The sequence below is a fragment of the Hetaerina americana genome, unplaced genomic scaffold (assembly GCF_022747635.1).
Source record: "Hetaerina americana unplaced genomic scaffold, ioHetAmer1.1.p SCAF_16, whole genome shotgun sequence".
Lineage (NCBI taxonomy): Eukaryota > Metazoa > Arthropoda > Insecta > Odonata > Calopterygidae > Hetaerina > Hetaerina americana.
This window is the reverse complement of record NW_027286719.1, coordinates 3,464,834-3,479,227: the sequence shown is the minus strand read 5'-3', so window position 1 is coordinate 3,479,227 and position 14,394 is coordinate 3,464,834. Positions and strand designations below refer to the sequence as shown.

The window sequence follows — 14,394 nt, the reverse complement described above, 5'->3', positions numbered from 1 at the left end:
CAAAGAGATTTTAAAGTCATTGATGAATGAAGTTATAGATGACATTCTCAACCCATTTCAAATCGTTACACTTAACCTCTAGAAAATGGGGCACCATGATCATGGTATTCGATCAGCCACTATGAATTTATATGTTTGCAATATGATAATGCATGTTATGCATCACCACAAGATTCTACTGTACATATGAATTGAAATACCCACACTGATGCCCATTTAATCCTGAATGCCGCATGCACTAGCTAATAAGTGATTATAAATTTGCCATAAATAATGATGAGCTCAATAGAGTGATTTTTGGGATTATGAGCTCTAACAATATTAAGATTCTACTTTACGTGATAAAAAATTAAAAGCTCGTATAGTGAGATACTGAGATGGCTGTGACAATACCAGAAATAAGGAAACATATTTAAAATATCTCAACGCTACCAATAATGCCAGCATAGAAAGGCATACAAGTTTGAAGAGGTTAAAAGAGAGTAATCAGAAAGAAGAATGAGGGGTAGGAAAGATGATTGTATTGAGGGAATGATGGGAGAATTTGGAAGTTGCAATGCTTAGGACTACAATGAAGGAAGTCAAAACAGCATCCAGGGGCAAGTGAGGAGAGCAAGCATTTGCACAACAGAACCGGGAGCCTTCTGAAAGCCTTTTGCCAAAGGTTAGGTAGAAATTTGGCACATCACGGCAGTGAGAGACCACCAATGTACAACATCTACAACTAGAGCTAGAGGAAGTGCAGAAGAATGTTAAGAATTTCGAAGTGAGAAAATTCTAGAGTTTACGGTTTGAGGTAGACAACTGAAACAGAATTAATCTGATAAACTGTTGCACATGCTGAGAAGTTGGTTTGAGAGGTGGCTGAATGGAGTGGTACTGCCTAGGGAATGGAGATCTTACTACACTAAAGCCATTTATAAGAAAGGGTTCAGAGATGATCGGTGAAATTATAGCACATTATCCATCATCCCTGTTCTCAAAAGTCTGTACTCACGAATTAACAAGTCATTTTAAGAGATACAGGAGGCATTTATGGTAGGCAGATCAACGATAGATAATATTTTTACTTTTAAGCTACTGTTAGAGAAGGGATATGATAATGTTCCCATTGTTCACCCAGTTGAACATTTGGGACGATTTGGTATCACTCATCTGCCTAGTGTCATCGTGAATCTGTCCATGGACAATGCAACAAGTGTTTGAGTGGGAAAAAATCTAGATAATAAAATACAGTGAAACCATTTATTATTGTTGGTGGAATTGATGTTTTCTCACAATTTACAGCATTTTTATCTTATCCCATACAATTTACCATTTTTCAAACACACGCAGAACCCCATTTTTACAAGATTTAATTTTCAGTTTTCCTGCTATTTTCGTCACTTTGAGCTGAATGAAATAAATTGAAGTTGATTAGAGCTCTGCATCCACTTTTATAAAATGGCAAGATTAAGAAGAGGACATAATTGTTGATAATACTGAGTGTGATGTCTGGATCTACACAATTCCCAACAAACCACTACAATGTATAATGGCAAGAGAGGTTAACGTAATAGCCTTTCATGTAAAAATATATGAAGCTGAGATATAGGATTTGAACATAAAACATAAATATTACTTAAAGGCAAAATCAGTATTTGCAGTGCAGTGTACACTAAACTACCGTTGAATGATTAATTAAAAGTTTTTCTTAGGAATGAATTCTTAATATCTTCTGCTTAAAGCTTCAAATTAGGGCTCAACTTCATCTAATCAATCATCCTCTACTTGGACACAGGCTTAGGTACTGGGGTCTCGTTAATTTCCAGCATGCCACCACAACCACACTCACCTCTTTACATTTCATCGACTCAGAGATCAACTTGAAAAATATGTACCCAAGGATTGGTGCAATGCATCTCAAGTGCCCATCACCATAAGATAACAGAAATATTATCCACAATGATCACCTGTCTTTGATGAGGATTCCGAGCTCCAACTTTGATCGAGAGGAGATCCAAGCCCCTCGACTCCGACATTGTCTTCAACATCAGCATGGTCACTCTCTTCCTTGTGAGCAGGGGCAGCGGGGCGTCCCCTCCTCTTCCGACCACGGGACAAGACAGGCCGCCTACGCACATCTATTACATTCACTTCTACATCATCCTCCTCCGTCACGGTTAAATCTTGATTTGATGCCGAAGGCGCTGCGCTTGGCCCCCTATGCACATTCCCATCACGCACCTCAGCACCTTTTGGCTCCCTGGACACGGCCGGCGGCAAGTCCTCCTAATTGAAGAATAACAGGGTACATGTCTCCAATTACAGTAAATTCTCGATTATCCTTCAGCGAATTATACATGCCACTCTCTTTCCAGGGCCTCAAAACTTTAATAAAATTAATTTCCTAAGATAATCAAATGCTTTCTGACTTTGATACACTTTTTTAAAAAATACATAAGTTTGAAATACCTCTGCTTTTTCAAAAGTTTTAAATTTTGATCAAAAAATTATAAGTTTTCACCAGTATTTAATGCTTAAATTTAAACATTTTTTTACCATCCGTGCTTTCCCAACTTGTTTTTGCCTTATTTTAATCAATATCATTTGAGAATATGTATCCATATCAGCAATCTTTTGTCAATATTCATTCTTTGCCAATAATTTGTTTTTTCCTGGCTATGTGATTGGATTAGCATTCAAAGAATATGTTCTGCTATTGACTTAATGATAGTTTTTCTATGTTCTTATAAAACTATAATTCCACCCTTATTAAAATGGTTGAAAAATGAAAAAAATGTACTTTCGACAGCTAAAAACATGAATTAATTATTAGGATTTAAAAGTGGGTCTCTGTATATATACATTTATATGACTACTATATTTTCCACATATTTCCGTCATCTGCACTTCATCACGAATCCATTAGGACAGATAATCAAGAGTTTCCTGTATTGAGAGAAGATTGCCCTTATTGGCACTCAAAATGAGGGTGGGCATCTTAAAAGTCCTTCTCTTCTATCTTTCTGACCTCAGAAGCCACCAGAGAAGTCGACCCCTCCTCTGCTTCATTGAATCTTGCATAGCGCATATTTTCCAGCAACTATATTGACAATTTAGAATTTTTCCCTGTGATTGTTTGAATATAATTCTTTAAATGATCAGGTGCCTCCTTGTCAGAGAAATTGAAAAGCTAAAAGTAATCAATGACAAAAAAATAGGAAATTTCACCGCAGGATATAAGTACCTATATGCAGTGCCAGAATGTTGCCGAACGGGAAGGAACATACAGTAATAAAAATGCTTAGAAAATTAAATATAACTGAACTCTCAAGAAAAAACACCAAACATCACTAATGACCAAAAAGAGGAAAGTGAACAAACCACATTGCAGGCTGCATAATTCAAAAACACACCCCCATGGTGCGCACATAGGTGTCAGATGCAACTGCGTGTCCCTCATTTATTTTATTTAAAAAAAATGCAAGAATTTTCTCTAACTTTATAATGTTCAATTGAGCTACACATAGCTGGCTAACCAAAAGCCTACTAATATTCCATAATTAAGGGTAGCAATAAGCTCTTAAGACTTAAGACATGAGTGAAAATTGACCCACCACCACATGACTTTCAATAACCATTGCAATACCTTAACCTCCATTTCATGCGAGGAGAGTTCATCTTCGTCCTCATCTTTGAAAGGGCTTGAGGGATGCGCCAGCAATGGAGTCCACCGCAGGCACTCAGGGTCAAGTGGGATGCGATTCTTTGCGCTCGTCAGAGCGACACGTTGCATGTGCTCATCCACCAACTTCCAATCTATACAGAGGATCATTTTTGTAGCATCCTCCTTGTCCATTGGACCAGAGCTTGTACTAGGTTTATACTGATCACTACCAACTATTCTCCTGTGAATGAAAGGAGTCACAGTATAAAAATTCATTTAGTGGAATAGGTGGTCAATCCATTTGCCAAACACTGTTTCATGGCAAAATTTTACTGCAACCAATCATTAAAATAGCCTATTTTGAATCACTATCGGCTGTTGTCACCATGGTTTACAAAAATCCCAAATCCCATAACTGCTCACAAGAAGCAGGTAGGTAGGAGACTACTTTAAGATGCATAGGATTATCACATCAATGCTTGAATACGTGATCACCTTCGAGGTCATCACATGTAAGCAGTAACCTTAAAGATCCTGATTCTCTAAGTGAATTTCTCTATAGTATCCACCCTGAGGGCCTTCAGAACTAAAAGATCAAACATTCTTATACCAAAATCTCTGTCCTGACTTAATATCAAATGTAAGAATTTTTTGGAAAAAATGTAAAACAATGGTTACTGGGTTGATTTGAGAGATAACTGAAAAAACAGATCATTGCTGAGGAGAAATATTCATTTTGGCCGATGAGAGAAGTTCATACCACTGTCCAACAGAGTTAGTTTAGCCTACCTTAAGCATGAGAAAGGTCACTTAACACACCACACTTGAGGTGAGCTTAAAACCAAGAAAATTGGGCACTCACATTGGTGATCAACTGCATTTCAGCACAAGCTGTGAACTATTCCTAAATGACTTACGGCATCACAAATTTCTTAAACCAACTTCAGCAGACTTAACCTTAACTCAATTGAAATGATGATCAATGATCATTTTTTGATAAATTTTATGTTATTCCACTTACCTTGTCATTCCCAAAGACTGCAAAGTAAATGCAACATCATGTGAATACATTCCAGTGGCCCAACTGATATCCTGAATGGATAATGCATTACTATGCCGGTGTGTGTGCAGGTACTCCAAAATCACAGATCGCCAATATGCATGATACGACACTCGGCCCAAATCCGAGAGAGGTTTTTCAGGGGTTCCAGGCTGGCCCTCTCTTTTTGAAAGCAAATAACCTGATGAAAAGAAACAACATTTTAATCTCAATATAATTCTCCTGCATGACACAAACCCTTTTAAACATGACTATGAGATAGTTTGAAAAATCAAATTTTGTATACTTTCCCCAACTTCATATCTACTTCTCACTTGACTTTTCATCAAAATGGAAGAACTATTCCCTCCCCCTTGGTAAATTTGCCTCCAGGGCCTGACTTTGTACTTTTAAACCCCCCCCAAGCTAAAGGCTATCTTCCCCCTTGAAAAGTCTTTACTCCTGAGGTTGAAGAATAAATAAAGCATTATGATTACACAAACTTTGGATTGATCATGATTGAACCATGATTATTTAATTCATTCCACCAACTCAAGAAAGTTGGGTCCATGAAAGAGGACATTTGAATGGAACACTTTGCACATAAAAATTGGTAACAGTCGCTAAAACAAAAGGTGGCATACTTTTTTAGTCCACTGCAGGACAACAGATTTTGCATCAATTCTGGAGGAAAGGCAAGGGTAGATGAGGCATCATTTAATAAAACTCTTCCATCAATCTCTTTCAGGAAAATTCAAGTAGTTATTTTTTTCGGGGAGTAAGAATTCACCCAGTATGAGACGGAAAACGTAGTCAGTTCCTTAAGTGAACTGATTGAACTAAGGTGATTATCAGAATCTTCACTAACCAGATTCATTTCAAAAATTAACCTTTACCATTTGTTTGTCAGTAATAATTAGTGAATAACCAAGAGAATGGTGCAGCTATATTGCGACATACCAACAGTGGCAAGAGAATAGTAAATAGTCAAAGGAAACTAGAGAGAGATACTTTTTACTGTGAGGAGAAAAAGTTAGAACGTGGGTGAATTCATTCACCCAACTAATATGCCGGGAAAGCACCAGATCTTTCTTTACTTAGAACGTGGTTTTCAGATGCTTGTGGAGGTTAGACCTGGTCTGCAGAACAGGAAATTGCCAAATAGTTTAAATATAATTAATTTACTCCTTTAATTTCATCTTCATTTGAAACATTTCTACCTCTACACCTAAGCAACAAAGTTCATTTCTAGCATCCCTGTATGATATTATTTCACATTATGCATTCTAACAGGCAAATGTAACATTTTTCAGCTTACTAAAGTGAATAAGAAATCTTCCAAATCCTTTCCGTTGATACTGGGGCATTGTCATGATGCATGATACATTGTATTTCTGCTGGCAATGTTTTTCCTTAGAGAAATATCCTACTAAATGGCACCCCTGAAAAAAAAATCACACATAAGATGAATACTGTGAAAATAACAAATAGAGGAAAAAACTTGATATCAAATCAATGTATATTTCAAAGGTAAAATGCTAATTTTAAGGAAGGGCACTCCTTTAGTTAAAGGTATTCTTAATTTTGGATACATTTTTTACATGCTACACATAGTAGAATTTTTAAAATAAAGTAAATTTCCTCTAATACCCTAAAATCAGGTTTTTATTAATAGTGACTACCCTGGGGATTGGCATTATGCATATACGGCAAAACCCCTTATTTACACTTTTCCTGGGACCCAAGGAAAAAAATGTCAAATGTTAGAAACTGCAAACAGCAGGAAAAGGGGAATTTTCACATTTAAATGCTTAATTACCGAAGTCCATTGTCTTTACACATGAGAATCTGAGCTGCATTATTGTTCGACTAGTGCAAATAGAGGTCCCGATCTTGTGGGAATGCACAATACCTTTTCTGTTATGATGATGCAATTCAGGGAGATATTTGAAAATCCACCACTCAAAAACCACTCCTTGAGTAATTCTTCAAACTTAATGCACGAGAATCTACCTTGCCATTCAACTAATGCAAACAGTTGCCCAACTTCGAAATTACTTTGAAGAAAACAAAATTCAGTTACGATTTGATGTCATAAAGCAAGTTTCAATACTTGCTAATATTCAGGAGCCCATCACTTTTATATCTGTTGCATGGAGGCAGTTCATATGATCCCAAATGTTCGTAAAGAGTTTTTGTATTTTCCATGCTTCACAATGATAAGGATGGGATTTGGATAGTGTGGAGGCTAATGTACTTGCTTCCCAACATTAGGAACCAGAGTTGGTCACCTCCCCTAAAGCTACTACTTTGGTTAGTCATTTTTATTCCTCATAACTTGAACTTGTCTGCAATATGAATGGTCTCAGATGTTCTTACAATGTTTAAATTACCTACCAACTAAACGTATAATGTATTTTTTTCACAGCATGAATCTTTTCCTGGCAGACTGAGAATACGACTATAACTGGTTCCAATTTCCATCACTAGTGGTGGTGCTCTGTTCTTCCCTACCATTTCAAATTCTTCACTTAAACCGTAAACATTACTGCCCTCTCTTATCTTTTTCAAGTGTAAACAAGGCCAAAAAAGTTTCTTTAAAAAGGCTGATGTCCATGAGTCACTGTTTCTGTGATTTTTTTTAATTCAGCACAAAGTGACGGAAATAGCAGGAAAATATGGAAATGAAATAGTCTAAATATGGGGTTCCACACACGTTGGAAAAATAAGAAATTACATGGGATGGGATAAATATGTTGTAAATTGCAGGAAAACGTTAATTCCAATAATGCTGACATGAGGTTTGAAGGTGGGCTAAGTACTGGGTAAATACCACCACAATACACCACCAACCAAACTAACCTTCAGGTTGATTAAGGCATTTTTTTAAATGAAATATCAAATGATATTAGATTGTGAGGGCATATATTAATGGTCAATTACTAAAACTATTGGTTTCTTTCATTAGCCATACTTAGTTCAAAAATTTCCAGAGTTTCAACTTCCATTTATAATCACTCAGATTTTAACATTAGATTAACTAAAATGCAGGAAATAATAATTGGTTATAAATGATGACAAATGCTGAATTCTTACCTTCCTGTCATTTTTTGTTAGCACATAGAACAAGAAAGGCTCAACATCATAGTATAACGTTTTATGGTCCAGGAATAACTTAGCCAAAAGGCAAAGATTTTGACAATAAATCTTATTCACATTCCCATCCACCTGAAAAAGAAAAAAGAATCAATTCACATGACCGCAATAACACTACAAAGCACTAGTACACTGCAAAGAATTGTGCATCCATTTTCAAGTTCAGAATTTTCAACACAAATATTCTAAGGTATATATTTACAAAATGAATTGAAAAAAGTAACAATAAAAAAACTTAACAATGAAAACAAAAGAGAGGACTTCATGGATCACTTTTCATGATCATGCAGTGAAAACTTAAATTTAACAACAAAACTCAATTTCTAGCCTTTTAAAGTAACTCCACCTTTCAAAGCCATACAAAAAGGCCCAATTAATTAAATGAGTTGTAATAATAAAATAATAATATTATGTTTCTTGGTCCAGGGGACATGGTAATAAACTTTCCATGGTAATTTATTAGTTTAGCATCATTCCCAAAACAGCATATTTTGACATTGACATCAGACTATTATCAATGATAACTGTGGTCACATTTACAAACACCCAAGCCCTAGGTGGAGGAAAACCCACCCAAGCGGGAATTGAACCTGCGACCCTTGGAATGGCAGACGAGGACATTACCCTGCCGGAATCAGGATTGGCGGGGTAACGGCAAGATTAATTTTAAAAAATTATTAATGACAAAATGTATACAACGTTATGCAAAACTGCAATAACAGTTTTTGAGAAAATAATTTTTAAATTTCAATTTAAAATTGACAAGTCCTTCTTCATTTTTAATTACTAAAGGTAAATTATTAATTAGTTTACAGCTCATATAGATAGGCCCTTTACTATACATAATTAGGTCAAGTGACATTGCATAATGTACTTCATTTTATTATGTTAATTTACGAGCTTAAGTTTCCTAGATTTTACAGAATGCAGTCTATTTCTCGTGTTATACTCATGAACATCCCTGTTGGTCCTAAAATATAATTTATAATCAAAATTTTTTAGATACGTAATGGCTTCACACATACATATCCACGGCAAAGGAAGACTGCAATTTTTTAAAAACATTTAGGATTCTTGTCCAGTTGACTAGCATTAGACATGATTCTAATCCCCCATTTCTGAATTTTAAAAATCTGTGCAGAGTAATGAGAGTACCCCCTAGCTACAATGCCATATTTTAATCTGCTATATGAGTAATCATAGTATAAAGTAATGGCTGTGTCCTTCTTTGTTAGGGTAATCATTTATCTGAATTTGTTAAAATTAGTTACATGAGTTAAAATTAGTTACATGAGTTAAAATTAGTTACATGAGTTAAAATTAGTTACATGAGTTAAAATTAGTTACATGAGTTAAAATTTGTATTGCTTGTAAAATAGAGGAATGAGAAAGGAAATTTGCATTGCTTGTAAAATAGGAGGAATGAGAAAGGAAATATATATAAGAACTACCTGCATTAAAAGTTCTCACATTTTAATTGAAAATATTACACCTGTTCCAATGCTTTAACCTCCATAATAAAAATTTAAAATCATGCTATTAAAAGCAGCTCAATGTACATAATAAATGGAGATAAGTAGCAAATTTCTACAAGCATTTTTAGGTAGAGTTAAATTTTAAAACACCATTAATCATTCTATTTTGAATTTTTATATTATCATTTAATTAAAAAAAACAGAAAATAAAGGGGAACCAAAAGTTGTAATTTTAACAAGCTTTTCAAAATATAAAACATTGACAACCTGTACAGGTCAATACTGCCTGTGGGAAGAAAACTTCAGGATGGCTATGATGGGCATAAGATGGGACTGCCTAATTGGACCACCACCCATCAAAAGCTCTGCCAGAAGTATAAATCTATGACCTCGTGAAGGAGTAAGTTGGCGTAGAAGTATTAAGTAGGGTGCTTAACATCCCAACAGAGAGCTGGTAACAATTAACTCCCATGCCTGTACCAGGCTGGCTTTAATTGTTGATGATAATGACAGAATTGTTGTATGGTATAACTCACCAATTAAGTCATTATACATAACTTAAATCAAGCTTTTAAAATCAAGAATGAAGAATAAATGAAATATACATGACTTTTACCTCAAAAACCGATAAATCCTCATGGCGATATATTTCTGTAGCAGGGGGATGACGCCATCTGCATTTGCTCTGGTGCCTAACCAACACTTCCTTGCTCTTTGTATATTTTAGACAGAATTCACACAAAAATAGTTTCGGTAACCTGTTTCAGAAGAGAACATGCAAAATTGCAGTTAGTACACACAATCGTTACCACAATAGTTTCAATAAAAATAATATTTAAAAAAGACAAACCTAGCATACTCCTGTGGATATGGGGATGAATACCACGTTTGTATCTCATATCCACCAAACTCAATGGCGGCTGGGCATCGTGGTTGCATGTGAACAGTTGTTCCATTGCCATTGCCAACGGCAGAGAGCATGGCATCAACATCAGGTACAACACCATAAAAGGCCTGTTGTTGAAAAAGTAACCTCTAATTATATGCAGGTATTGATCGATGAGGTTAAAAATAATCAGAAGACATTAAAAAGTTATTTACATCACATGATGACCTCGAACCAAAACAGAAATACAGTAAACCCTTACTAGTCCTATAGTAAGACTCATAAGTCTTAAATTAGCTCAATTTGGCGACAGCATCTAAGAGGTGTTCTATAATGAGCACTCTTCTTAGGCATTGTTGTCAAAAGTTGCTCTATTTTTTCTGCCAAAAGATACCATTATCATTAGTGCCACTTGCTAATGGTCTCTATCTATTTTCCAACACCCCATCACAAAGTTTCCTGAAACAGCCTCCCAATTTCGTGAAATTTAATTCAAATCTAAGTGCAAAGCTAGTTTTCTCCTTTTTCAGATCCGAGAGGATGTAAAGCAATACCAAAACTCCTTTAAGAAACCCCATTAACAATTTCTCAAGATCCTTCACCTTGTTCAATGTTCCAAGTAATGTTTTCTTTTACTCCCCCACATTTTAAGCACTATTGTCCAAAGTTACTTTAGTTTTTTGGCCACAAGATCCCATAATCATTAAATGACGCTATCTAGGTATCTGAAGATTCACAAAAAGGGAAGAATTAACCATTTATTTTAAATACATGCTCCGCATGCAAAATGTATGCTATTTATACGAACTTATGAATTATGTTTCATGTAGCAACAGTTTATTGACAATTTCAAATATAAAACTGGACCATTCATTGAATTATCATAATTATTTTCAATCTTCTTCATGGGGACTAGCTGCTAGTAGATTTTGGCAGAGTTAAAGTGCTGCTTCCCATGACTCCTTAAGAAGCCCCAATATTGACTGCATCCCATCCATATTATGCAGGAATCCAGACTAACCGGGCCCACATTAGCAAGGGTTTACAGTATACTACCTTGATCAAAAATTTCCCGGAATTTATTCAGAAAATTAAAAATAAAAGTTTATTCATCTAAATCTATATTGTCCCCTTCAAAGTAATCCCCATCGACTGCAACACACTTATGCCAGCGCTTGATCCAATCCTCGAAACATTTTTTATATTCGGTTTTCGGTATGTCCATCAGTGCTTCCTGCGATTTTTCCATTACTTCCTCTCGGCTGCTAAAACGCGTTCCCCGTAATGGTTTTTTAACTCGATTGAACAGAAAGAAGTCACCGGGAGCCAAATCAGGTGAATTCGGTGGCTGTTGGATGGTATTTGTTGCATTTTTCGTCAAAAAATTACGAATAATGATAGCACTGTGCGACGGTGCGTTATCATGGTGCAAAATCCACGAGTTTTCTGCCCACATTTCTGGTCTCTTTCGGCGAATTGCTTCACGCAAACGTCTCATAACGCCCAAATAATACTCTTTGTTTACTGTCTGGCCTTCTGGCAAAAATTCATGATGCACTACACCGTTGTAATCCATGAAAACCGTCAGCATTGCCTTCTTTTTTGACTGAAAACGACGTGGTTTTTTTGGTCTTGGCTCATTTGGTGAACGCCATTCACTTGCCTGATGTCTGGATTGCGTGTCGTACTCATAAACCCACGTCTCGTCTCCAGTAATGATCCTTTTGATGAATGTGGGATCGGATTCAGCCTCGCAAATCATGTCTTTTGCGACGTCAACACGGTCTCTTTTTTGCATGAAATTGAGGTCTTTTTGCTGCTACACGACGGAAACCCAAATCATTAACCACAATGTCTTGGGCGGATCCATAGGCAATGTTCAAGTCCTCCGCTATTTCTCTGATGGTTAATTTGCGGTTATTGACCAACATTTCTTTTACTTTATCAATTTTTTCACCGACTTTCGATGTCGATGGTCTGCCACTGCGTTCATCATCTTCGATTGACTCACGACCACTTCTGAACTGCTCGTGCCACTGGTAAACGACCGTTTTTTTGGGAGAATCGTTGCCGAAACACTTTTCCAACATTTCCAACGTCCGTGCGCCACTAAATCCGTTTTTTACGCAAAATTTAATACAAGTTCGTTGTTGCAAATTTAAATCCATTTCTGCAATTGTAAAAAATCGCCAACACACACAGAGATAGATGTACTCTTGGCTACGTAACTTTTGCAAATGTCAAGTTATGACACTAAGATTTAAAGGGAATATCAACAACAGATGTACCAATTTAACAAAAAAAACAGAACTCAAATCGGAACGATGGGAGCGCCACACGGTAGTTATTCCGGGAACTTTTTGATCAAGGTAGTATGTCCATGAAAGGCGCATGGGGAGTTATTAAGCATTGATTTATTAAGTGCCAATAATGTAGGCACTAAGGAATTTTTAACATAAAAATTGTTTAAATATTGCATAATATTAACATAAATGTAAGTTTTTACTAAATGTTATCAACAACAAGCTGAACAGGTAATAGGTAATTACATCATAAATTATGTACCCTTAAGTTATACTATCCACATTGCAATCGCAATTAACTTGATCTGCATGTTTTTATGGGCTAGTACATTCAACATTCTGGGTCCCTTCAAAAACGTGCTATTGAGAGTCATCCACTGTACTCAACAATTCGGCACATCGCTGTTCCCACTCTCTGCACAAGAAAAATTTGACCCAGGCAACTTATTTTGGCCAATTAAAAATTTTTGGCGGCGATGCAACATTAAACTGATCTTGAAAAGAAGATTAAATAGCCAAGTATAAATTAGTTACTTTTCAATAGACAGATATCAGTAAAAATCACAAGCCCTTTTCTTTATGCCACACACATTTCTTCCCATCCTCAACTACAATTACATTAAAATTCAATCTGCTCTGGATTCACAAAATGTGGCTAGTTAATGATGTTGCTGCCAATGCTAATATTTTATTGGGGTAAATATTTGCATGTGTATTGCTGAAAATAGAAACACTTGAAATACATGAGGTACCATAACCTTGTTGAGCTATGGTAGTCAACTCATTTACATTGTAATTACTTTCAGGGATGGTGCAGGAGAAAGGATCAAACAGATATTGTAGGAAAACAGTGAATTGGGAAGGGTAGGAATCTATATCTAAAACAATTAATTTTTTTTAAGCTAAAATCCAACCTTTACTCAATATTTAATTGCCTTTTTGTGAAACATAGAAGAAAATGCAGTGAAATTAAATACTCTATTTTGCAGGTTCATAAAATATACCACAAAGTAATGGAAAAGAAATTCTAGAAGACTTACATCATTTGCTTTTTCTTGTGACATGTTATATAGTTCCACATCTCTAGGGGTGACACCAGGCGGAAGTCTTGTTCGCATTGGTGGCGTGAATGTGTCAACATCTACCAAGGAAAGTGATTGATTAGAACACACTAAGAAGAGATTCTAGAAAACAGATGCCAAAATAATTTTGGCAATACCCTTACCATACAATAATATAATAAAGCATAGACAAAAATAATTGCCTTTAAGGATTGAGCATTTCCCAGAACATTGATAGCATATTCTAGCATTTACACTTCCCAGGGTTACTATAGTTGTGAATTCAGGTCCCTAAAATTTTTAAACAGAAAAATTCTATTTTCCCAAAAATAATTTCAGTGAGGAAGTCTAATCAGAATAGAAATTTGCATTAAATCCACGTCACGCTCCCTTCTATGACCACACCAAAATGATTCAATATTTTTGAGAAAAAATATCATCCAACTATCATTTTCGAATCATCACTCTAGACATTTTTTCATCCCAATATTCCAAAATTTCAAGGTATTTTGATAAAGTTCCCTTCCTAGTTTATTTTCTAGAAACTCCTTTCATATGTCCTGAAATTAAAATAAGATAGAAATCCAAAATTTCAAGATTCAACATTTAATTTGCAGGTCACAGAAGCAATTATTTCCATTAGAGAATGCTCCAATGAGTAATCACAATTTACACCAACTCAAAATAAGTTGAGCATACAGAAACAATGTGGGGATGAAGATGGAAGGTTAGCAGAGGTAGGTGAAGGTAGAATATTTCAAATGCTGGACTATTTTCATGCAACCAAATGGAAAAATGTTAATAATGCAGAAAAAATGGGTCAAT

At 35.7% G+C, this 14,394-nt stretch overlaps 1 protein-coding gene across 3 annotated transcripts in view; it reads right to left on the bottom strand.

Annotated features, from left to right (window-relative positions):
- Positions 1–14,394, bottom strand: part of LOC139686984 (histone acetyltransferase KAT6A-like) — a 161,454-nt gene that overhangs the window by 47,537 nt on the left and 99,523 nt on the right. For all 3 annotated transcript variants that reach the window (XM_071584035.1, XM_071584036.1, XM_071584037.1), the window contains 8 exons: positions 13,549–13,649; positions 10,170–10,333; positions 9,936–10,077; positions 7,785–7,916; positions 6,007–6,130; positions 4,671–4,890; positions 3,632–3,890; positions 1,953–2,271 (listed from right to left, as the gene is read on the bottom strand). In XM_071584035.1, coding sequence (XP_071440136.1) covers positions 1,953–2,271; positions 3,632–3,890; positions 4,671–4,890; positions 6,007–6,130; positions 7,785–7,916; positions 9,936–10,077; positions 10,170–10,333; positions 13,549–13,649 — 1,461 coding nt within the window. The remainder of the gene's footprint in view (positions 1–1,952; positions 2,272–3,631; positions 3,891–4,670; positions 4,891–6,006; positions 6,131–7,784; positions 7,917–9,935; positions 10,078–10,169; positions 10,334–13,548; positions 13,650–14,394) is intronic.